The 27,199-nt window shown below is 34.4% G+C and overlaps 2 protein-coding genes across 2 annotated transcripts; both read right to left on the bottom strand.

Annotated features, from left to right (window-relative positions):
• Window positions 1–16,394: 16,394 nt before the first annotated feature.
• On the bottom strand, window positions 16,395–19,163 carry LOC133312905 (methylsterol monooxygenase 2-2-like). The gene is made up of 8 exons (XM_061514183.1): window positions 19,134–19,163; window positions 18,641–18,778; window positions 17,971–18,116; window positions 17,706–17,825; window positions 17,420–17,632; window positions 17,245–17,325; window positions 16,916–17,076; window positions 16,395–16,498 (listed from the first exon to the last, which is right to left on the bottom strand). Exons 1-7 carry the CDS (start codon window positions 19,161–19,163, stop codon window positions 16,986–16,988), a joined length of 819 nt encoding a protein of 272 aa, XP_061370167.1. The 3' UTR covers window positions 16,395–16,498; window positions 16,916–16,985.
• Window positions 19,164–20,475: 1,312 nt separating this feature from the next.
• Window positions 20,476–22,087, bottom strand: LOC133312902 (uncharacterized). The gene is made up of 2 exons (XM_061514177.1): window positions 21,722–22,087; window positions 20,476–21,188 (listed from the first exon to the last, which is right to left on the bottom strand). The coding sequence occupies exons 1-2, from the start codon at window positions 22,056–22,058 to the stop codon at window positions 20,653–20,655; spliced, it is 873 nt and encodes a 290-aa protein (XP_061370161.1). The 5' UTR covers window positions 22,059–22,087; the 3' UTR covers window positions 20,476–20,652.
• Window positions 22,088–27,199: the final 5,112 nt, after the last annotated feature.

Genomic DNA, 27,199 nt, shown 5'->3' with positions numbered 1-27,199 from the left:
TCTGAGACATCAGATTCATACACTAGAAACCGATAAGCACTACTATTAAGTGCATAACCGATGAATATACAATCCACGATTTTAGGTCCGATTTTCAACCTTTTAGGTTTAGGAACCGCAACCTTAGCCAAACACCCCCACACTCTAAAGTATTTCAGGGATGGCTTCTTTCCTTTCCATATGTCGTATGGTATGTTCTTTGTCAAACACCCCCACACTTCAAGATAATTCAAGGTAGGCTCCCTACCTTTCCATATTTCATAGGAGGTGTTCTTAATTTTCTTGTGGGATACTTTACTGGTTATATAATTTGTCATTAAATGACTTTTCCCCACAAACCAGACATCAACAAGATCATATCATTTAATGTCTGGGTCTTTTTTCTCAGCAATCTCATTGGATTGTGAAGCATAAGGAGCAATCATTTGTTATATGATATCACACTCCAAACTGAACTCCTCCAAGGGTCATTATAATCTTCCCCTCGATCGCTCTGTAATGCCTTTAACTTTCCTACTGAACATTAACATATATCAAATAATAAATCCAATTTAACCATAAGATAATATACAATTATCATGTCGTTTACAATATTCAAAGTTATCCATTGACCTTGATCATGCCATCAATAAGATAGCTCTTTTGAGTTCACATAGTATCAAATATTTCACTAGATATAAGACTTTTATATCCGTCAAAGCACATAGTGCATTTTTAAGCAAGAATTATCACTTGCCTAAATCATAAAGTCAAAACTTTCACATTTATAAGTCACGGGTTAATGGATATCAAACACCATCATATACCGTCAAATCCATTACGTGTACCATATACAATTGAATGCCAATAAATTCATAACATTTCACACATAATAATTAATATAACAAAATACTCATGTCATAAGTATTTCTCATTTATCATACTTATCATTTCTATTACACAAATAGAAATCAAATCCAATTTAATTTACGATTTAATTTACACAAAGTTAACCCCAAAAGGAAATCATAGCATATTAAATGAATTTGAATTTGAAGATTTCAAACATGCAAATTCTTTATAAATTATGTTGCAGAGCTTATATTATCAAGACACGACAATCGAGATAATACTAACAAAATGATGTTAAGTGCAACCAGCGAGACTTATATTGAAAACTCCGACACAGTAGCAATGATATATAGGAAACCTATATGACAAACATAATCATCGCACGCTAATCGAGAAGCAAATTATAACAATAAATATATATATATATATGTATATTTGAATAGCAATGGTATTTCAAAGCCAACGAAAAGAAAGACCGTAACACTGCATTCAACTACAAAGGCTATTAAAACCATTAAGAACACGAAAATCAAGAAACACAATGTTAAGCATTAAGCACTTTCACAAGTCTGTGTGTATATAGGGTAGAATTCTCGTTCCAATAATTGTGATATTACCAACCGATGCTTACTGTTCCAACCATGACATTTCCATGTTCTCAAAGAAATGGAAACTAACAATGCATCTTTCCATGCAAAATCAAAACATTAGCCATTGTGACAAAAAACTATCGGTTATTATCTCAAAAGCCATAAACCATGAAAGTATTCCATTCATGGTATCCCTTCACGACAAACGATAATAACTTTATGCAAACCATCCATCGGTTCATTAAAGAGAAAAGAAAATGTTCCTTTACAGTTACAATGGTGGTTCATTGAAAACCATAATTTCAAAAATAAATTAATTAATTAAAAATTCCATGGCAACACATAACAGACGTCACTCAATTGGCTTTATATAAATTATGTCATCTTTTCATTCAGAATGTCATGCATATACAATTCCACAAGCATTGAAGGCAAACAGTAACTTATCATTGAAATGCATAAAATCCGTACATATATAATTTGATGGCTTTTAATGACCGTAACTTTTGAAATTGCAATTGCAATTTGTAACATCACTTTGTGTGGTTAAAACCGAAAATACCGAGATTCAATATAAGTATATATTCAACATTACGAACACTCATACACGCATGCAAACATTTACGGACATTATGTTATATTAGCATGCATCGAAGGCTAATATTATGTGCAGGGTACACTTTGTACTCTACCATGCATTAAGGCAAAATCAGACGTAACAGGAACGATTTGTTCAACAAACACAGATTAGTGTTCAAATTAAAAATTGTCTTAATACACAGATTAAAAATTATTCTGATTAATTACTCAAATTAATCTTTTAATTACACAGTAAATATAAACAGTATATTAAAGTAGAAATATAAAATATACTGATCACAGGTTCAAAACACCAAATTGTCTTAAGATTGTTAAAGAAGACAGTGGGTGATGTTAAATCACTAAGAGGTTTGAACCCATGAATAAACCAGAAGGGAGTAGATGATCAGAATTGTCACTGTGCAATTAAAAATATTAAAAAATAGACTTACTTGATATGTATGAAACAGACAGAATTAGAAGAATGAAAAATGCAATATCAGAGGAATAAAATCCGAGCCCACAGAACGTGTCTCCTTAAGACAATTTGCCCCCTCACTGATGCCCAAGGTTGATGGACACTTGTCTCCCAGGATAGAACGGATTTCGTCTGAAGAATGGCGGCACTACCAATCAACAGCCCAAACGAACACAACAATATGCCAGAGGAAATCACACCGGAGTATGAAAAGGAATATGCAAAACCGGAAGGAGAAAAATTCCGGCAGAGTTTCAGTGCAGAAAATTGGATCCATTTTCTGAAGGTGTCAGTGTCTATTTATAGACAACGTAAAGTCACGTTCCAAAAGGCACCTATTCGACGACGAAACAACACATCCGTTGGACACGAAAAGACACATTCGTTCGACACGAAAAGACACATTCGTTCAACACGAAAAGACACCCATTCAAGGATGAAACAACATGTCCGTTAGGATGAAACAACACATCGTTTAGGATGAAAAGATACATCTGTTTGTCGACGAAAAGGCACACCTTTTCACTACCAAACTTCTTATTCATAACCAATAGATTGTCTATACAATTTATATATATATATATATATATATATATATATATATATATATAAATTCCAACAAACCAGTGAGTCACTGGTTCAACCGCATGACCCGGTAATTATATGCAATTTTATAATTTATATTAAAAAATTATAAACATATTCAAATATCTTAAAATAATGATATAAATTTCAAATATTTTAATATAAAAAATAATAAATCACATATTATTATCCAATAAAAGATCAAACAAAAATATAATGATCGTGATACGGGACTTTAGGTTCAGAAAATGACATCTCTAACTATAAATCAAATCAAAATTTCATGCATAATGCATAAATGATATAATATTAGTGTTGTAGGTACATAACTTATGTAAGTCAATAAGCAAAAAAAATATTCAAATATGTCCATTATGATTTTTTTTTAAAAAAAAAAATTGGATTTTTTTTTTTGGGACCAGACCGGGTCACCAGTTTTCATGAAAACCGACCGGGTCGCACCGGTTCTAATGCATGACCGGTCCGTTGCTTCAACCGGACCGATTTACCGGTTCCCGGGTCGACGGGTACGGAAGGGAATAAGGGATATTGTTAAGAACCTTGAGGTCACCACCCCAAAAGTTAGCTCAAAGGTTGGGAGTGCCCAAGGCCTTATAAACCTCACATTAGTTGCCCATACAACCAATGTAGGACTATATTTCCCAACACGCCCCCTCACACGAGAGTCCACTGGACTTGAAGGGTGGACAACATACAAGCCCACCTACATATGGAAATCCCACTACAAAGAAAGTGGGAGACGGTGAGATTTCAATGGTTCTGATACCATGTTAAGAACCTTGAGGTCACCACCCCAAAAGCTAGCTCAAAAGGTGGGAGTGTCCAAGGCCTTATAAACCTCACATTAATTGCCCATACAACCATTGTGGTACTATATTTCTCAACAGATATTGCCTCTTATTTATGCACATCAAACTTTCCAAACTAATTTTACAACGAATAACAATATAAATTAATTATTAACAGAAACCTTATACATCGTTAACCAATATAAATTTGGTATATACTTTTATAAATGGCCAACTAATTGTTAAGAAAAATTAGAATAGCGGTAAGTGTTTTTATCTACACAATATTTTTTACAAAGATTAATATATTTCAAAATGGATTTGTCTTATTTTATTGAAAATTTTTAATGATGTTGAATGGCTTTGGCTAAATAGTCTTAAACATTTTCTTTAAAATGGTTGACCTTAATTTATGTGCAATTAATGAGATTGAATGTTTAAGAAATCAAGGGAAAACAACCTTTTCATACAAGGTGTAATAATGAATGAAAGGAAGCAATAAATATATATATATATATATATATATATATATATATATATATATATATATGGCAAGATAATTTGATATCAGTTAACATATAATTCGAAGATCATTAGATCAAGACATATCAACAATATCATATGCTTACAATTTAGGATCATTAAATCAAGACAACATCATGTTTGACACCAATATCAAACGACAAACTTGTCTCAATATATGTCATAGATTGGGGTTGGAGGGAGTCCATCATGCTTGTTGTGACCATGCTTACCGCATATTCAATTCATTAACAGTTTAATGAGTTGCAAATTTTGACTCGTTTATAAATAAGTTTAGACTTTACATATTTAATTCATTAACTCGTGACTGATTTGATATAAAAATATAAACATTTAAAATTAACAATAATGCCCTAATTTACTATATAATTGCATATAATTTTATAAATTGATTGAATTATTTGTTAATTGAATATGTGTAAAAGAACATAAATTTCATTAAGTTACATATTTGGACATAAATAATTAGGTTTAAAATATTTAATTAATATAAGACTTTATACATTAAATTGAAATAACTAACGATATTAAGTTTTTCATTAAGGCAAGAGCTTGTAACAATTGTAACTACCCTGTAAGTCTAGTTACTTCCTTCATCAATCGAAGATGATAATTTTGTAACAATTATTGCTCTCTTATCTTGTTGTGTCATGCAAAATCGGTTTTTTGACCACTATAACCTTTTTTTAATAATTAATTACCAAATTGACCCTATTTATAAACTATTTCAAAAATTTAACCTCTCCAGAAAATATAACACCAATCTGCCCCTGTTTGACCGTTGACCATGAAGCCTACCCGGGTACACCCCTACCTACCCGGGTATATTTTGAAATTTTTTACCTACCCGGGTACACCTTTCCCTACCCGAGTATATTTCTTGAATCTGAAAAAATGTTTGAATTATTTACCCGGGTAGGGAGGGGAGTACCCGGGTAAATAATGCTTTGGCATGAATGAACAGAACGACCAAAGAATGCTTTCTTAGCGCAAATAGCAACATGCCGAGACAGGACGATCAGGGTCAACATAGGGTAGCGTAAATATGCAGTCAAATGGATTTTGTTAATTACAAAATAGTAATTATACTGAACAAAATAGATTATAGCACGTAAGCACACTTTGAAACTAACTGGATTTATTGTTTGTTTTTCAAGATTGTGTTAGGTACATGCAGAATGAAGAAGTTGAAGAGATGACCAAAATTAGAAGATTAGAGATTGTTTAGTATTTTGCGTCTTATTCATAACTTGAGCTCTTGTTTCTTTTTTATAACAAGGACGGTTAAGGTCCAAGTGATCTGTGTATTCATTTTCAATATGCCATTAGCTTATTTTTCGATGTTTGACCATGAACAGATGAGAGTGTATGATTATTTATCCGGGTACATCCCTCCCTACCTGGGTAAATAATTCAAAAATGTTTCCAAATTCAAGAAATATACCCGGGTAGGAAGGGGTGTACCCGGGTAGGTAAAAAATTTCAAAATTTACCCGGGTAGGTAGGGATGTACCCGGGTAGGCTTCATGGTCAACGGTCAAACAGGGGCAGATTGGTGTTATGTTTTATGAAGAGGTTAAATTTTTGAAATAGTTTATAAATAAGATCAATTTGATAATTAATTATAAAAAAAAGATTATAGTGGTCAAAAAGCCTGCGAAATCTCAAGCAAGACCAAATGAGTGGAGATAATTACAGAAAGAAACTCGATGGGACGCTTGAGTTTACCATGCAATATGCATGCAATTAATGCAGGAAAAGACTTATCCTCAGGATTCTTGCAGTGGCCATGTGGAATTGTGGTAGTGCCCCTAGCTTTTAGGTAGCTAATAGGCTATGCAGTATAAATACGTCAAAAAGTGGTAGGTGGGATTATAGTAGTATTGTAAGTAGCATAGGCTTGTCAAATTTTGTCACGTATTGGAACTTATTAAGTGCATGTTTGGATTTTTTTTTTTTAAGCTAGAAGCTCCTTATAAGTATAAGCTAGGCTAAATAGGTTTTGAGAAAAGTTCTTATAACGAAAAGCTCTTTTTTTTATAATGAAGAAAAAAGCTGAAAACTAAAAGCTCCTAGGAGGAGCTTTTTTTTAAGCTCTTATCTGTTTTTCTTGAATTGTGTGCTTTTTTTTAAATGAAGAGTGATATAGATAGAGAGAGAGATAATTTTCTTGAAATATGTGCTTTTAAGTCATTTTTAAGCTAAAATTTTTATGTAATTTCCAAACAGTTTCTAGCTTCTTTTTTTAAGCTCTTTTTTTTTAACTTTAGCTTATAAGTAGCTTCTAGCTAAAAAATAAGAGGATCCAAACAGGCTCTAAAGATTCTCACATCACAGATTTACTGAATCTCAGGGTGCTTTGTCAACGGACTTCTCTAAGTACAACCATTAATCAACTTAATCATCTGACATTTTGTAAAATATGGTTTTGTTATATATTTTATGAAACAGATTGGGATTTCGTAAGGTATAAATTAAAATTAGAGTGAATGTAATATTTTCGGAGGACTAATAGGTGTTCACTCAACCCCAATAAATTTGATAAGCGGGTTGTCTCCAAGGAACAGACTCTTGTGATCGAAAGGTTGTTGATTTTTAGATAAAGTACTTTTAGACCAGTGATAAAAATCTTTATCCTCTACGTTTAAAAGAAATTAGTCTCATCCAAATAGATAAGCACACCTCTAAGAAATAAAAAAAAAAAGGTGTCATTCATTATAGTTGCTATAATAATAGTAAACTCTAATATTTTTACCAAAGAAAAAATATATATTATTTTGGTCCTTAAATTTTTTTCTAAATCATTTCGTCAAAGATTATGAATTAACTTAATTATCAAAAGATAATATTTTGACATCAGAGTTTCATAATCATTGTTTGATGTTATTTGATAACCAAAATTTAATATTTTAAAATCAATTTAATGTTATTGATTTTTAACGATTAAACTGGAGATTTTCTTAATATTGAATTGTGATGCCGAAAGTGCATAGAAAATATGGCTAAACTTTAGTCAACCTCTGTATGGTGTTCAACTCTTATATCTGGGTGATCTTGCTTCTGTAGGAAGGGAGCGTGCTGTGACACTCCCTGGATAGTTTTCTTTTGTTTTTTCTCTCTTTGTTTTGTCTGGGACTTTTAACCCTTTTGTTTATAAAAAAAAATATGGCTAAACAGAAAGTAAGGATTTCATAAAAGAATACTCCGGTTCTCATTTTCGATTAACAAAATAATAAAATTCAACTCCTATAATAAGGGTCATAAACACTTTTTTATAAACTAATTATAAATTGATTCAAAATTCAAAATCTAAATTCCAAAAAATAAGGAAAATTCCTAAAATAAATACAAAGGTAAGTAACCTCTAAAAATAAATAAATAATTACAATTAAATTATTCAAAACACATCCAAAATCTTATATCTCAAATCATGTCAAATGTGTTGCTTTTCTTTTTTTACTAAACAAATCAGAATCATATAAGTTGCTTCCTTTGGACTTTGATTTGATCATAATTTGTTATATTTCAAATTATTGCTTCTTTTTACAATTGAGCCATACTTATTGGGTCATAATTCTGGTTGAATCTGAGTTTATTGAACCAATAGTTAGGTGTGTGCAAGGGATAAACCATAAGTGCATCATTTTCTCATGCTAGGAAAAGATTCATCATCGAATCTTCTTCATCAATCTCTTTAGGTAAAAACTCAATTAATAATTCTTCCTCTACTAGATCTTCATCGTCAGATTCTCCTTCAGATTTATCATAGACTGGATTATTATCATAAACTGAATTTTCATCATAAGATGGATAATCATCATAAAAGAAATAATTATCATAAATTGGATAATTATCATAAACTGTGTTATGATCATAAACTTCAAAGTCATGAATGTCGATTTGCATCTCAGTATCTTGAAAAATGGACTGATTTTCATGTCGTATTTCCTAATTTCGTACCTGGTTAAGAATTCTCAAAGTATTGACGTCCTCCTCTTTGTTATCTGATGCACCCTCTGATTTCATTCCTTATTCGGATTGAATGTTTAACTTTGTTCTCGCAAGTCATCGCTCAAAATCTTGGATTTTCATGCTCTGTGCCTCCACAAGTTGTTGCTTCAAAACTTGAATTTTCTCACTATGTGCTCGCACGAGTTGTCGCCCCTGGATTTTCTTTCCAAATCTTAGATTTTAGTAGTCGCCCAAATCTTGGATTTTCTTGTCCAATGTCTGCTCAATTTGTCGCTTCAAATCCTGGATTTTTCTTCCAACCTCTTCATTTTCTATGTCTCGCAGGTCTATCCGATGCGATTATCCATCTTCTTTATGAATAAATCCACATCCCTTATCTTTATGAGTCCACCATCCACAACCTCTACAATTTTGTTCAACCATTGGTTGAAAACAACCTAGTTCTCTAAGACCAAATGATGTCGAAGGTACGTAGAAAATGTAGCTAAAACAGAAAGTAAGGATTTCATAAAAGAGTAATATTACTTTATTATTAAAAATTATTAAAATAAAAATTTTATTTATTTTATTTAAAATAAATAATATGATATAGGCCGACCTATATGCTTATAGCTCCGACATGTACAAAATAGCCTACGGCCTACTTTTTGAATAGATTTTTTTAAAAGCCTAGGTATGCTCTTTTTTGACTATATGTAATCGGCTAAGTCTAGCCTGATAGAGGCTAGTTGTAGGCCCCTGTAAGTCGATCTAACTCATTTTCACCCTATCTCATGTTCTCAGTTTCTATTAACAAAATAATAAATTTTTTTGGTAAACCAAAATAACAAACTTTAACTCCTACAATAAGGGCGGTAAGGACCCTTTTATTGACTAATTACAAATTGACTCAAAATTTAAAATTTAAAATCCTAAAAATAAGAAAAATTCTTAAAATAAATATAAAGGTAATTAATATTTAAAAATAAATAAATAATTAGAATTAAATCATTCAAAACATTGGCTATAAAAATAACATTCAAAACACGTCTCAAATTTTAGATCTCAAATCATGCCAAATGTGTTGTTTCTTTTTCGTACCAAACAAATCAGAATCATATATGTTGCTTCATTTGGACTTGAATTTGATCGTAATTACTGTTTCTATTAACAATTGAGCTATTTATTGAGCCATATTTCTGATTGACTTCATCATGTGTAATGAGCCAACCATAAGTGCATCAAATTGACACATCGAAAACATTTTTTTATTTTTTTTATGACTTATTATTATTACATTTACCTCTACACTTAAAAATAAAATAAAAAATCAAACCATAAACAAAGACTGCAACCTACTCAATTAGTTGAGATTATCTTATATTTATGATTTTATGTGTTATTACTATGTCATAATTTTAGCGCTTCACTACAAAAATAATGCTTTTTAATATAATTCAAACATCAAGTGAGAGACGAAGAATAATATTTTTTTATTATATGATCCTAATTATTTTTTTTGCGTCAGTCAGGTCTCTTGATAACACCATAATTTCGAAAGGAAAAAAATCCGCTCAAGTATGACATTATTCCTGAATCAAGCAAATAACAATTATATATATATGTTAACAGATTTCCAAAAAGTTTAACCTTTTAAATAACAGAATAATATTTCTGCAGTTACTGTATATAAGTTATCTGCATTTATTTTCAAAACGACGTCGTTTTGGAATTGAAAAATTAAATAATTATAATTATAAAGACTATAATAATCCTGAAATAAATTAAAATTACAAAATACCATGTTTTTCGCTCAAAATGACGTCGTATTAGACTTACTGCAGATAACTTATCTATAGTAATTGCAGAAAAAATGAACCCTTTAAATAATTCATGTTATAATCAAGGAAAAAGTATTTCTCCAGTCATAAGAGATAAAATTATCTCCAGTGAGTCCAAAATGACGTCATTTTGGGTTATAGGATTAAAAAATTATAATGATACAGACTAATATAACCCTGCAATATATTAAAATTATAAAAATATCTTGATTTCCGTCCCAAAACGACATTATTTTAAACTCACTGAAGATAACTTATCTCTATTGACTGAGGAGATTCTTTACCCCATAATCAAACTTATACAATGACATGATAAGGATAATAAAAGAAAATTTATATGGAAATATATGAAAATTAAATTCAAATTAAAAAATAAACACCTCATGAGTAGTATCTTGTAGCAAAGCCAAATTGACCCCGGACAAGAAAATTCATAAAATGAAATTATAGAAATCCCCAAATTTCACTGTTTGCGTGGTCATTATTGGGACTTGAATATCCATAATCTTCAAGAATGGGACCGCAACAATTAACACACTTTTTTTTTAAATTCAATTTTAACCCACAAGCAACAAGCATAAATAATCTTCCTACATAGCAGCGCCCGATTATGGTAAGTAGCAAAAACTTATTTTATTCATTTTGCAAGTAGTTTTTTAAATTCAGGTATAATATTAAAAATAGAAAATAGAAAAAGTTTATAAAAAAAATATTTAAAATATAAAAAGAGGCATGCATGATCAATTTAACCAGAATTTTAAAAATATAAATTAAATAAGAAAATATTTAAAATTATAAAAAGATATATAATTAGTTTAAAGAATTTGAGTTTACTTTTTTTTGGAGAAGAATATTGTAACAACCAAGTTGTGTTACTACTATGTTACTACCAATAAATCTCACCGTTAGATCGATTATGTTGATCCAACGGTTATATTTATTTTCATCTTTGTATGATCATGATTTCCCATATTTAATACTTTATATTTATTTCTATCTTTGTATAGTTATGATTTCTCATATTTAATGCTTTCACTTTAAGTATGAGAAATCATGACCATACAAATATGGAAATAAATATAACCGTTGAATCAACATAATCGATCTAACGGTGAGATTGATTGGTAGTAACATGGTAGTAACACAACTTGGTTGTTACAATATCCTTCCCCTACTTTTTTTTTAGAAAATAAGAATAATATGCTTGAAAAAACATTGTTGGTGGGTTGCTTGATATTTCGAATCTGCACAGTTCTATGACCATGTGCAAAGAACCGTTGTTTGGTGTGATGAGCAAAAATCATTGATTCCATTAACCCACCACACGATTGATGTGATATGCTTGGTTAGTGCATGATCTCAAATGTTTTATTGTAATCAAATTTTGACGTACAACAATCATAGTTTATATGCGAATGGAACCACTGTTACAACAAATAATGGATTAGAACAACATTTCTAACCATCAGCAAGACAAAAACTTTAGCATAAAGTCGTGTTTCCTCTTTGACACATATTTGACAAATTCATGCACGAATGGCAAAAGATTTATCACTTTTCTTTTCTTTCACTTTTCCCCACTGATGATGATTTTAACTGTCTATTTGCTTCATTGCACATTAACCTCACATAGAAAGAGATAGGCACGAGTGAGTAACACTAGATTAGAATTATTGGTTAGGCAGGAATAAAGTGATACTAAGAATAGTTTGAAGAGAAGTGAGAAATGGACACCACGATTTTCATGGTGGCCACCTTGTCACCCACATCATTTTGTTTTAATCAAATCAAATTGGGCGTGTCATAGTTTTTGGGAACATTTATAAGGTCATAATGGGATAATTATATGCATTAGCTGAAACATTTCTTGTTTGGGTGTCAATTATATGTCAGACCGGGTGGCAAACTTTTGTCTTTTCCTTATCTTCCTTTTCCCAGGGAATTGATTTGAGGAATAAAAATATATAAATCCTCAAAGAAATGTGCTTTTGATAATACTCAAATCACGCAAGGCCTTGCCACTTGAACCATATAATAAACACTGAGAAGGTTTGATAGAGCCTGCAGGTTCTATAGTACGCAAGAAATGAGCTTAATTTGAATTAGTCCTTTTAAGTAAATTCAAAATTGGGTGCCACGCCTCAAAGAACTTGTGCATATATAGTATCTTCATTGGATGGATCTTCCTGTTTTCATTGATGGGGTGTCCATATGATGCTTTTGCTGCTATAGCCATAGAGTTTTCCATTCAATCACATATTTCTATGTGAAGACATATCAAGTAGTGACTGACAGAAGAATCACTGCGACCTTGATATAATCGACATACATATCTTTACTTGGGTTTAGATATTGAAGATCAGATATATTCATTTATATATAAATTTGAAAAAAAAAACTAAAAATATGCAGACCAAAACTATATAAGAAAAATTGATATTGGCAAATGTAACATCCCCGTCTCGAGCCGGTTCAATTAACATACATATGATACAAACAGAAACAGCGGAAGACTTAACTTACAAAAAGATGAGCTAACTTTTTCTTTTTCTAACTTAATTCTTACTCGGCGTAAACGAAAATCGGGCAGAGTTTCCTCTATAAATCGGACAACTGGGGATTTTCCAATCCCACTCAGAAGCATTTCCTGATAAACAGTTTATACAACATATCAATTCAGAAATACCAGATATCCAAATATAATCAAATACCCATACATGGGCGCATGCATAACATGGCTCCGTGCCACTAAATCTAACAGCATGCCATCAAAACATAAACCTATCTGAATACTACATCATCATATAACGTTCCTGAATACTCAAATGTACATGCATCAAACTGATAGACATGTACAAAACATATACAGGCCATATACAAAATAAAGGATCAATATCATGATCCATCAAATGCGAAAATACTAGAATACATCAAACACTCCAAAAAGGTAGTAGCCTACAGCCACTCAAAATCCGGTCTGTCAACTGCCTCAGCCACGTGTCGTGTCCCTGCCTAGTGAGGACTCACCGGAAATCTGGGCCCCTGAAAATGTGTCCCCAAAGAGGGGTGAGATTACAAATCTCAATAAGCTCCAGGTTTATAGAGAATTCTCCATACCCCTGGCTCACTCCTACATGAAATTCAGATACAGAGTATACAAATACAACATATAACAGATATCATAACAGAACCGAGCATATATCCATATCATATCAGAGATGTGCGCCGTCATTCCCAAGGGAGGACCCCAAGCGGAAATCAACGCACGTGTTCCCGAGGGAGGACCCCAAAGCGGAACCAGACATATCAGAGGAGTACACCATCAGTCCCGAGGGAGGACCCCAAAGCGGACGTCCGGGTACTATACAATCAATGGCCAGAGATTGTTACAGAAATCAAATTACAGAAGTCACATCAGAGCAAAACATATCATGTTATCAAATAACTCTATATGAATGCATCCATACAAAGCATCTAAATCACAGTCATACAGTCCAACCATAGTTCACTAACCATGGTGGAGCACTCAAGCAGGAAAAGACTCCTTAAACATAGAGCTTACCTCTTGAAGCTTTACCAATACGCTTACTTGTGGAACAAGTTACTTTTATCGCTTCAAGAGATTTCCGATCCTTCTCAATCCCTAGGCACACCTAGAGAATAATTTACAATGCATCAATAAAATGATGCAATACCATAATTATTTCATAAGCATACATTTTATCGCTTATTTTCCTTTCTTTGCATTTTTGCCAATCCTATGCCAATACACAAGTCTAGACCTCTTTATAACCGTCGGTGTTCTTTAATTTAATCAACCATTCCCTTAGGAATTTTCAACATAAATCATGCTATTTTTCTTCAAAACTCATCACCTTTATACAATTTATTACAACACATTTTATTTAAAATAAAATGTACAAAATATGTCCCTAAATACCCTATAGGTCGAATCCTACAAGGGGAATTTCCAAAGATCCTTCTCTTTTACAATGCATTTTCGTTACTTCATTACAACTTGCAAACACCTAGGAATGCTTCCACTAAATTCCTATTTTGAGTTTAGACACCAAGTCCTTTTTACTTAGGCATTCTTACTAACTCATCCATTTTCACTCATTTCCAACACACTATACCTTCACAATTCTTAAGATAAAATTTTTGCACAACAACCTACTCTTCATCTATGATGGCCGAACATGTAGAGGAAATCATAGGATTTTTTTCTAATTTTTTTACATACATACAAATGCTTATTTTCATTTTATACATCAAAATATCAATTATTCCTCATCAATACATATTTTAACACATCATGCTTTTCCACCCAAGGCATATACACAATTTTATAACTTAAATAATCAAAACAACATCATGGAAATAGAGGTTTGTTTCCTCAAATCAACTACCCAAAGCCTAGAAGACCTACACCAAGAGAATCTCCATCAAAAACTTCATTTTGCCCTCTTGATGAATAGTACACGAATTTGGGGAAGGAAATATCTCCTCACACAACCAATGATAGCTCAAATAAATGGGTGGGATGGACTCATTGGGTGGTTTCCCATCGATTTCAAGTAGTGGGACTTGTGATTTGGTTAACTTTGGAGTGAGAATCAAAGAAATGAAGAACCAAACCCTACCCCCCCTTTTCACCAAGTGCAGCTCGGCTTCTTTGAGGAAGAGAGGAGAGAGAGCTGATTTTGAATAGTGCTCATTTGAGTCACTTAAGCTTTTAAGCACATGTGGCCCTTTTACCCGGTTGTTTTTCTATCGCGTATTTTTACTTAATTGACCCGGAACTTAACTTAAAGCTACAGATATATTTTTATTTTTCTAAAGTCATTTAAATTAATTTTTATTTCCTAAGTAACAATATTCATAATTCACAGTATGGTTTTTGCACCGTTTTTGACGAAATGCACTGTGCATCACTAATTGTACTTCCTTTACTTACGAAACTTAAAACTTATAAACTTATCATTTTCTTGGGCCTATATTGACTTGCTTGGCATATATTGGACTTTCTTATTCTTATTTCATCAATTATTTATTTCTGGACTCTACCGGTTGCTTAAACAGCAGTACAAAATACCCGGTAGAAACACTATTCACGAGATTTTCACGGAAAGTGCCAGACTATACAATTTTTCGTTCTGAACTCATATTTGTCATCAGAATTTTCAAATTATGTTCCTAAAATTATTTTGCTCATTTTAAGCTCTACCGGTTAATTCACAAAACTGTAAATTCTCCGGCAGAACGCACTGTTCATAACATAGTCATGATTACAGTCAAAATACTCGAAATCGCTCACTGAATCTAATTATGGCATTTAAATCCTTAAATTAAATCTCTAACTAAGATTTACCAGTTAGGGTCATTATAGCAAATTCATTAAGAAAATACTATTAGAGAAATTGAAAGGTGAACAAATGGCCTGCTGACTGCTGAGTGAATTGTTTTGGCAAACAGGGCTGTCAACAGAAATAGACCAAATTAATAAGATTACATACAAAAAAGGGCTTACAATGACGGTGTTTTGGCCCATTTATTTTTCATTACATTACACCATTTTGGACTGAGCCTCCATCACCTCCAATTATATTGTTGTCCGGTAAGCTATTAATTTATTAAAAATGTGTCTCTCATGTTACAATCATTTTTTAATTATGTATTTCCAGGAGTACATAGTTAAAAAAAATAACTTTAATAATATAATTACGTACTTTCGGAAGAACATAATTAAAAAACGGTTACAGGAATGTAACATGAGAAAAAAAGAACCCTTAATTTATAAATGAAAAATATTTGGCTGGTCCTGCATCTGACACCAATGAAACTAAAGAGTCATCTGTTTAATCCTTGCAACCCATCACGTTGGGAGATTCTGAGAGTAGTTCAAAGGTGTACATTTTATTTAAAAAAATAAATCTAAAATAAATCTGATACATATTCAATTTCAGTATCGATTGTTATGTTTTAATTGGAAGAGTGTATTATTATCTGAATATACAAGAACTTATCATAACATGATTCTTAAATAGGGTAAGTTACTAATAAGAGTTTGCTCAAGAAGCAAGATTGAATTGCATTAACCCAAAGTATAATGAGGGCGTCTTGTAGTAGCTTACTCATCACTCATTTAAGATGTTTCCTACCACATATCTCAAGCAGATCACTGTATGCTGGACGTCTCAGTACTTGATTCCACATATCCCAACCGCAACTTCTCTCCAATTTCTTGACAAATACTTGTTAATCTTGATTAGGAGATTCCTTGTTAGCTACCTAACAGGCCAAATATTTAAGATCAGATTATACAGAAGCTTATGGTACTTGCTTAGAAGCATAACAACAAAATACCAAATTGCCAACCAAAGAAAGTTAACATCTAACATCAGAAACAAACCATAACTGAAAGTAGAACAACTTGATTCAACTTGGAGCATTGAAAATAACATTACTATATTTGTCTGAAAAACAAGACTAGATGTCTCTAAAGAAAGCCTTCCGCACGCTGTATAAAAGAACTGCTACCAAACCAAAAACATTAAGGCAATGATAGGACAAGACATTTTCCATTATGTTATTTATTTGGATATCAACATTCTGATTTTTCTGGATAATCCCAGAAATTTAAACTGCAATAAACAGCCTTTTTGCAAAAAATACAAGAGTAAGGCCGTGTACAAAGATTCCCCTTACCCCTACCATCACAACTCAAAGTTTCATCAGGAGCGGTGTAACTGTCTTCAACTGCTGCACTCTTCAATGCTTATGTTTCATGGGGACCGGTTTTTCTGTCTTCAACCGCTGCACTCTTCAATGCTTTCAACTTTCTGTACCCTATATCAGTTCCAAATATCCTAATAAGAAAAACAACAAATAACACACCATTGTCAGTGTTATTGGGGGAAAGTCTAAAAAGGAAAAGCATGTTAATCCTCCAAGGAAAATCCATGTAATGTCATTTAGGCCACCTCAGATTTTAACCAAAATACTTACGCTTTTAGCAAAATATGTCCAATACATACCGGTCCATGTAAGTAAAGGTTGATGAGTAGTTTCCTGACTTGGTGTACAGCAAACGGTGATGATAGTCATGGAAATCAGCTCTGAAAGTGAGGATGCAAAGCTTAACAATAAGCACTATAGTGGAATAAACCAAATGCCTGGTCTCAAGTGAAGAAGAACGAACTTGACACTCACCCCCCATAAAATGGAAAGAAGTTTGAAGGACTCCATGGAAAATGGTAACCAGAATGTGCCTCAACTGTCTCCAGGACTCTCAGAACCATCCATAACCAGAGAGTTAACAAGTGAGGCCCAGTGACAGCGGGACCAACAATGGTAGAAACTCCAAGGAAAAGTATCTCAGCAGGATGAGCATATTCAGAACTAAGTCCGAAAGGTGTAGCATACCTTCACAATGTGGCAAAATAAAACCTTAAAAAGCATAAATGAGAACCAACACTAGAATACACCTAATCCTTACTCACGGTGCACGCTGTGTACATGTTTGTAAAACCATTTTGTGTGCAATATCCTGTGTCCCCAGTAAAATACAAAATCCTCCAAAATGAAGTAAAAGATTATTTGGGTTAGAATTACTTTCCTGCAAAACCAAAAATAAAAAATAAAAAAATCTTGCCCTGTAAGCTTAATGGAATTACATATCAGAAATGTTTACAAAAATGGCTCTTATCATGGAGCTCAAATTTCCAGAAATAATGAGACTGCCGTAAATAACTTGAAAGTACCAGGATGGCAATGGAAGACTACTTCGCATGCCCATGTATTTAAACACAGGATATGAAAAGATCATAACTGGTAGATTGACGCCAAAATGGTACAACATTAAGCGAATGACACATTTCTCCTGAGCTGCAGTGCTATTATTTTTTCCCTGCATGAAAGTAAGCATTAGTGTCTACCATAAATCTTAACAAGGCAAGACAGTTATTTTTTTTTGGAAGTAGATAATTAGATATTTACAAATAAAAATTGAGAAATTTATTGTTTAGTACTGGCATTGGGGGGTTTCTTAGCCTATGCAATATTCAACTATAGCATAGAATAGACATGCATGTAAAAAGGATTATTTGAAATCCATGCTATGCAGGACATAGAAACAAGGAAGATGAGACATAGGGGAAACAAGGAAGATGAGACATAGGGAAATCTGCTATAACTTTCAGTCCTAAAGGCCAACATAGAATTGATTTTTGGACTGTGGAAAACAGGGAAGAACTAAACTATTGATATGAAGGACAAGACCAGGTCCTAGGGAATATCTCCACCATATCAATTGCCAAAGCAAACTACATTGGAGCAAACATAAAGCAGTTAATCTCTAGCTTGAAAAATAAAAATAAAAACCATAAATCACAAAATTTATAAAGAGAAGAATGAAGTCGAATAAGGCAAAACCTGAATCTTGTACTTGCTTAGCCATCCTGCCCTCTCGATCCATACAAAAGGAAGCCCAGATAAGAAGAAAACACTTTCATGCAGAAAGAGACTTCCCAAACATGCCAGTTGGAAGTCACTGAAATGCGTGATCAACCACTGCAACCACACCCCAAAAAAAAAAAAAAAACCACTTGTAAAAGCCAAACTATCATGAAGGAAGAAACATCAATTATATTTTTTGTGAAATGGCAGGTCCTAGCCAGAATTGCAGAATTCTCCCTTCCACAATGTTTTTTACATATGAAAAGTTATAAGACTGAAATTGTTACATACTAAAATGCCAATCAACTTTCCATTCTTCAACTCCTAGTATATATGTAATCAAGCCATGTGACAGGTGAATTTGATCTTTAAATTAAAATGGGCACATTACAAAAATCAAGGATGATTATAAAGTTGAAATTCTAAAGGAGAAGAATGAATGAAGCAAAATGGTGGAAAGAGACAGAACCTGCCAACCAGATTCGACGAAGGAAGCCATGGCTGATACAACCCAGAAAGAAGAAAATTTGAAAAGATAGAGCTAAGTCTCAAGATACAGGCAGAGAGTGAAGTAATGCATATGAAATGGTCCCCACAAACAACATTATTAATTGACTCGAGAGTGGAGAGCTTTTACTGCTGACTAGAGAATGCCCCACGTCCACGTCATCCCTCTAAGATATTTAAAGATTGAGTTAAATCACACACCTTCCACTCTTTTTTTTTACCTGTTCTTCACCAGAGTTGAGCAAATATCATCTCAGTTACTAATTATGAGTGTCTTTGGTTCATATTTTTTCTTGAAAATAATTAGTTTGTTTTGTTCAAAGAATTACTTTGTATTTTAGATTGTTTGGGTAAGTTTTTCATTGAAAAAAAAAATAGAATCTAAAACAATTAGATTTTGGATTATGCAAATATTGTAGCTACCTTTTTTTTTTTGCATGTGTACTATACATGTTCATCTCCCACTGCATTTAATCAGAATTACAACTAACCTTCATATTTTATTTTTTGATATTCTAATCTAACAAATAGGTAAAGTATGCATGAAAAAAATTAGACATAATATCAATTTTCTTGAAACAGACAGGGCCTCCCATGAACCGTGGCTGTGGACGGGGCTGAGGCATGGGAGAGAGAGCCGCGCAAACTCATGTGAATCCTTCCTACTTGCATCTTCAGTATGGTGCAATCAACACCATTTCTCTAATTTACTTTTTTAGTAAATCATTTTCTAAAATAAATTGTTCTGGCCAAAATAGCCCATAGACCTCTTATTCGCTCTAATTATTCTGAATTTTTACCTAGTTTTACTAATTTTTCCAAACTCGCAAAATGAGTCATCTTTTTCAACTTTATTTGATCACCACCTTCCTTTGTTGAAGCATCAAAAACGAAGACGCAGTTCAAGCTCCATTTCTTAAGTCACAACTCACGATTCCTGTGCAGTAACATATCAATTCAACCATGTCTAACTGTGTTAGCAGAATTCCACTTTTAATTTACTGATTTTGTCACATGTTATACATACTATATTATACTATACTGTGGTAAACGAACAAAAAATTATACATTACCCACAGTTTCATGCATATATGTAGCTGCGAAAACGGAAAAGTATAACTACTTGGATGGAAATGACACGAGAATTAATCCTCTCTTTCTATAAAACAAATATAAATTGTGCAATTCATGATCCTAATGTTTCATAATCTTCAATACGATATATGTATGAACTGCATCAGAATATCACCTCGTGAAATCCATGCCATGAACGAGAGAAACTTGATCAAGAAACTCAAAGTTATATTTCTATTATAAAATGACCAGCAAGGGGAAATTGATATTTATGAACCACAAAAAAACCTCGCAAGAGATCTTGAAAATTTAAATAAAATTCTCAAAAGATGTAGATGATACAATACTCTTGCCAAATATAGAACTTCAAGACAGGTTTCAAGGGATAAGGCAAATAAAAACAAAATCTAGTTTGTCCTTGGGGTGGCCCATTCAACTCGAAGGATGAGATTGTCGTAGCCATATCCATTGAGTTTGCTAATAGCTCTTTGAGCATCTTCCCTGTTAACGAAGTTAACAAAGCCAAAACCTCTGCTCATACCAGTTTTTTGATCAATAGCAACATAGACTCTGCTCACAGCACCAAAAGGGCGAAACAGTTCATGCAAATCAGGCTCCCTCGTGTCCTCTGAGAGGTTAGTGACCCGCACAGAATTCTCATCATTCCTACGCCGCATGTCTGATCCAGTAGTCCTCTCAGCACCGGCCCTCAATCCGGGAGGCACATATGCGCCCTTAGTTGAACCCGGAGCAGCAGTGGCAGCATCAGACGCAGGAGGCTTATCAACAAATCCCTCGGATGGTGCGGCAAGATCCTTGTATGGACACCTTGAAGTCCAATGGTCACCCTTCTTCCCACAAGTCCTACAGACCATAAGAACAGCACCTTTCTGAAATTGAGCTAATGGATCTCCAGCCACCGTCGGTTCCTCAGTTTTTGCACCTGTAAACAATTGCAAAGTTTTATTATACCATGTACTAGATATGCTAATCCGCTATTAAAGTAGACACCTACACACATTAAGGCCAAGTTAACACCTATATATATACAAATACATCCGATACTAACTAGTTACTACAAGATATGCATACAATATCATCTCAGCTTGACAGAGTCTTACAGATGCCATCAGTGATTAATAATTAACAATTACCTTCTAATGTAGAGCAAAATTCATTCCAGAAAAACAAGAAGAAGGCTAAAAAAATGTAACATATTCCATTGCAGGCCCAGAAGCATAAATTCCAGGGCACAGAATTTCAATTTAATTGTACATAGAAAACATTTTACAAGCAACATTAATCACTGAAGTCTATGATGATTTTATTATTTTATACATTACATATTTCTATACTCCAACCCAGAAACACTTTCTTAGGTATAGTGTCACAATCAGCACATTCCAGTGTTATTAAAATAACTACGAATCGCATAATATTATTCACAAAATAGAAAAAAAAATGATATTGACTGACCAAGAGGCTTGGGACGCTCGAGGACGATCTCTTCGGTGGAGACCATGGTGAGCCTACTACCGACATCCTCTTGAACGGCGTCGCCGAACTTGGGCCAGGAGCGGCGCTCGACGGCGCGTTTGCTGAGGCGTGCGTTGGCGAGCTTGCGGATGCGAGTGGTGGTGGTTATCTTGACCTTGTTGCCGTCTTCGTTGAACCTGTACTCTATCACTTTCTTTATGCCGTTCTGATCTGGCCCTATTACCTGTTTATCCGGAAGAAGAAAGTCCAGATCCTCGCCGTCGTCCTCCTCCATCTCCCCCCATAGAATCTTCGCCGCTTCCGTATGCTTCGCCATCGTTGCTTTCTGCCACTGCCGCCGAATCGAAATTGTGGTCACGGAGATCAGATTACAAAACCTTAACCTCCTCGATTGGGCCCTCCGGGCTCCGAAGCCCACGATCTTTGTCTCAAATAGAGGCCCAAACCCTTGTAATGATGTGGACCAGATTTCCTCTACTGTCGTCTCTCTCGCTTTGGATTGCTCCAATTTATTAGCCCATGTGGATACATTATAATTAAAAAGTTAACGAAGCCTAAAACCCGAAATTGGATTTATTACAGCACGAGCATACTTGATTTAGTAATAATATCATGAGAAAGTTTTTTAAAAAGTTTGTTTAATTAAATAAGTCACATTTTATGGCTTTGAAAAACAAATTAACAAGTTACCATATTATATAGGGATATGATCAACTTACACCGGTGTAAGAATAATAAATCTTACTCTAAATCTTAATCGTTATTTTCCGAGTATCTAACGGTTGAGATTAATTGGAAATTATAAATTAATTAATGAGTGAGACCCAATAAATTTTAACCGTTATATGCTCTAAAATCAACGGTTAAGATTTGGTGTAAGACTTATTATTTTTACACCAGTGTAAGATGATCCTGCCCCTATTATATATATAGAAAAAATATTTGTCATTTTAAATGACACAACTTTGTGTCATAAACGACGTCGTTTTGGTGCAGAGTGTGTATATTCAAGGAGAAATAATATAAAAAAATCATACAAAGTTGTGTCATTTAGACTGATAGTCACTTTAAATAAGGTTGTCTATGGCTATCCTTTTTAACTAAATCTGACCAGTAAGACAATAAAATTGTATTTTCTCTCTCCACCATTTCAGTCAACAATGTCTGAGAAGAGGAAAAAAAAGAACAACTTTATTGTTATAACTATTCTTTATTGATCAGACTTAGTTAAAAAAAGATAGTTGTAGATAATGTTATCTAAAGTGGCTGTAAAAATATTTTATCTCTCTCTCTCTCTCTCTCTCTCTCTCTCTCTCTCTCTCTATATATATATATATATATATATATATATATATATATATATATATTCCTTAAATCAGTTTTCAGGTTTACCTTTTAAACAAGTTATACGACATCAAAGAAAAAAGGTTTTTTGAAGTAATAAGTCATACTCAAGCTTTATATTTAAAAAATAGGTAAACCTATAAGGCCGACCGCATTTTACAACTCGACTAACTCATTTTATTTTTTTATGCAAAACAGGTGCAGCCCATTGGGCCAACCTACCCTGCCCGCCAAGCTCGGACGAGCAGATTGACTCATTTTTTGGCGGGATGGGGTGCCCGCTTTGCCACCTCTAAGTTACCTAATTAAGCAAAAATTGAACTTAGTCTCACCATTTCCATGCCTATAACTATATATGTATAAACACCAAGTTATAGACTTGAATCATAACCATGCCGATTATTTGAGACAGCGACAAGGAATATACTTGTATATAGCAAAGACGCCATCAACCCGCCAAATAAGGGTTAACCCCCTTACCTCGCTTTTGAAAGAGGGATGAAAAACTTGACCCACCCTGCCATGCTTTTGAAATGTATAAAGTAAAAGTTATAAAAAAAAAGAGAGAAAAAAAAGCAAGTTAGGCGGGACAGGCTAGGCAAATTGGTGGGTTGTCAAACATAATCTGCCCCGCCTGCTAAGACCTAACCTGATTTGCCATCTCTAATAGTATGTATAAAGAAATAATTCAACTCAAAAGCTTGAGCTGATGGTGAGGGCCTTTTTAACAATTTATAATATTCTCTAACATGTCCTTTCACACGAGAGCCCACTGGGCTTGAAAGGTGGACAATGCACAGGTCCACTACCTGTGCTAAGAAAATTTCACAAGAGAAAATGGGAGCAGTGAGGATTGAAGCGGGGACACAAAGCTCTAATACTATGTAAAGAATCATTTCAACCCAAAAGCTTAAGCTAGTGAGTGAGGGTCTTTTTAATGATTTATAATATTCTCTAACAATATGCATTGTCATCCTTCGATTGGATTGAGAAAAGTTTATAAAGGTAGATGAATAAATTGCAAATTTGACTCCCCTATGGTAAGATTATAATTGTTAATGATTTGAAGTTAAAATCATAAAATTCATGCGTTTAATATCAAGAAAGAGGTTAAATTTATTTTTTCATGTTTTATTCCAAATAAGGAAAAATATGATTTCATATTGTGATCAAAGAAAGTACACGAAAGCTGATATATAGATCAGCATATAGAAGATGGAAGCTAACTGACTAAAGAATAAAAGAATAACGAATAGCTAACTCTAACTTACTAACTTAATATTGTTACAATAAAAATCAGAAAAAATAGTAGAAGTTAGTTGTCGTTGCTATCATTATTGCCCCCTCAAGTTGGAAGGTGAATATCAATGAGCCCTAACTTGGACACAATAGCATGAAACATAACTAGATGCAAGGGCTTTGTCAGAACGTCAACAAGTTGCGCATTGGTGGATATAGCAAAAAAATGGATTAAACTAGTGTGACCCTTTTCTCTAATAATATGGCAATCCATCTCAATATATTTTAGGGCCCGTTTGGATGAGCTTTTGAAAATAAGGACTTTTTATGAATTACTTTTTTTAAAAGAACTTTATTTAAAAGTTAATATTATTTTTCGTTTGGATGTAATATTTGAGAAATACTTTTAAGTATAAATGTCATTTGAATGTTAAAATATAAAAGCACTTTTTAATTACAAAATGATTATTGTACCCTTCACTTCATTTATCCTCCACTCCTCAAGTACCAGATAACTCTGACGCAGAGAGGAGTGCCTCTGCAACGCCATCGGAGACCTTCAGCGTCGTGCTGCTACTCACGCCTACCACCACCACCTCGACTCCCCTCCCTGCAATCACGGCTCATGTAACATCCTGAGTGCTGACGAGGGCAGGGAGTGATCGCCGGTGCGAAAGGGCATGGACAAGGAACGACTCCTGACAGGCTTCCAGCGGGGGGTTACATGAACGAATGAATCGAATCGACACCCGAAAGAGAGGGATTCCAAAGACTGTGCAGGTATGAGACTGCACAGTCTGGGATAGCTTATAAGAATTAATTGGTACTACCTATACTAACAAGATGCATCTGCTTTTCGGTAGCCCGGAACGGAAGAACTCCACAGTTAAACGTGCTTGACTTGGAGCAATTCTGGGATGGGTGACCTCCTGGGAAGTTTTCTTAGGAAGTCTACGAGTGAGGAAAAAGTACACTGAAAAGTCTCGTGTTAGTATGTGGAGATAGTTGTTGATTCTTGAAGCGGTCGGGCGTTACAAGTGGTATCAGAGCATGGCCTTTCTTCCAGTACGGTGTGGTTCGAGGACGAACCAGGCGGAAGCTGGTGGGCATGTAACATCCCGAGCGCTGACGAGGGCGGGGAGTGATCGCCGGTGCGAAAGGGCATGGACAAGGAGCGACTCCTGACAGGCTTCCAGCGGGGGGTTACATGAACGACCTCCTGGGAAGTTTTCTTAGGAAGTCTACGAGTGAGGAAAAAGTACACTGAAAAGTCTCGTGTTAGTATGTGGAGATAGTCGTTGATTCTTGAAGCGGTCGGGCGTTACAAGTGGTATCAGAGCAGGGCCTCTCTTCCAGTACGGTGTGGTTCGAGGACGAACCAGGCGGAAGCTGGTGGGCATGTAACATCCCGAGCGCTGACGAGGGCGGGGAGTGATCGCCGGTGCGAAAGGGCATGGACAAGGAGCGGCTCCTGACAGGCTTCCAGCGGGGGGTTACATAAACGAATGAATCGAATCGACACCCGAAAGAAAGGGATTCCAAAGACAGTGCAGGTATGAGACTGCACAGTTTGGGATAACTTATAAGAATTAATTGGTACTACCTATACTAACAAGATGCATCTGCTTTTCGGTAGCCCGGAACGGTAGAACTCCACAGTTAAGCGTTCTTGACTTGGAGCAATTCTGGGATGGGTGACGGGTTACATGAACAAATGAATCGAATCGACACCCGAAAGAAAGGGATTCCAAAGACTGTGCAGGTATGAGACTGCACAGTTTGGGATAGCTTATAAGAATTAATTGGTACTACCTATACTAACAAGATGCATCTGCTTTTCGGTAGCCCGGAACGGAAGAACTTCACAGTTAAGCGTTCTTGACTTGGAGCAATTCTGGGATGGGTGACCTCTTGGGAAGTTTTCTCAGGAAGTCTGCGAGTGAGAAAAAAGCACACTGAAAAGTCTCGTGTTAGTATGTGGGGATAGTCGTTGATTCTTGAAGCGGCCGGGCGTTACAACCCTGACAAGTCTGGCGTCGCCCATGCAATTGGTTCATTATTTCGCTGAATTCGTTCATTCTTTCGTTGAGTTCTCTCTCTCCTTTTGCATGAATTCATTCTTGTTTGTGAAATCATTCGGTACGCTCTCTTCATCTCACGTTCATGTCCTATTAATTGTTCAATCATTCCATTGTTTCATATTAATTTGAGACTAATTAATTTCTTGTCATAAGATGTAATCTGATTTGGGAAAAAGCTCATCCAAACTTGGGGTCTGTCTCTATCTTCTTTCTTCTTAGGCTAATTGTTTTGAAATGTTAGGAGTTTTATTGTATTGTGTTGAAGAGGCTTATGCTGAGTTCAACTATTTTAGAGGTTTGAATGGAAATTAGTGTGATGATGATTTCAGGTACGGAGAAGTGCAGACCGAGCAGAAATATACAGCCTTGCCTTCTCTCATCCTGCACAGTGGCTAGCTATCTCAAGTGACAAGGGAACCGTTCATGTCTTCAACCTCAAGGTTGATTCAGGACTGTTGGGGCATGAAAGATTGCATGAAGATGGAAAGGAAGAAGAAATGGCGTAGGAGCTGAGGGTCTAATCTGTCCACGAGGCTTTGCTACTAGCTTTTGGCTTCTGCTTTTCCAAGAAGTCAGAAATTTTAGCTTTTGAAAAAAGTTAAATCTTAACTTTTTCATTAACTTGTGCTTTTTTTAAAGCTATCATCCAAACATTGTTAAAATTTTAAAAGCACTTTTTTTTTTTAAAAAAAAGCAACTTCTGACTACGGAGAAGCCCATCCAAACGAAGGCTTACTTTGCTCATGGAAGCTTAAGTTGTGGCCAAATAGATAGCAAATTGGCTATCAAAATA

The sequence above is a fragment of the Gastrolobium bilobum genome, unplaced genomic scaffold (assembly GCF_033153095.1).
Source record: "Gastrolobium bilobum isolate Gb01-03AN ecotype WA unplaced genomic scaffold, APGP_CSIRO_Gbil_v1 utg6455, whole genome shotgun sequence".
In the NCBI taxonomy this organism is placed as follows: Eukaryota; Viridiplantae; Streptophyta; class Magnoliopsida; order Fabales; family Fabaceae; genus Gastrolobium; species Gastrolobium bilobum.
This window is presented reverse-complemented; position numbering and strand designations above follow the sequence as displayed.

Coding starts and splice junctions, on each gene's coding strand:
- LOC133312905 (XM_061514183.1), bottom strand. CDS start 19,163: ATGGCTTCCTTCGTCGAATCTGGTTGGCAG. Junction 18,117..18,640: donor TAAGCAAGTACAAGATTCAG/GTTTTGCCTTAT, acceptor ACTTTCATGCAG/GGAAAAAATAATAGCACTGC. Junction 17,326..17,419: donor TTCTTTCCATTTTATGGGGG/GTGAGTGTCAAG, acceptor CCTCACTTTCAG/AGCTGATTTCCATGACTATC.
- LOC133312902 (XM_061514177.1), bottom strand. CDS start 22,058: ATGGCGAAGCATACGGAAGCGGCGAAGATTCTATGGGGGGAGATGGAG. Junction 21,189..21,721: donor CGAGCGTCCCAAGCCTCTTG/GTCAGTCAATAT, acceptor AATTGTTTACAG/GTGCAAAAACTGAGGAACCG.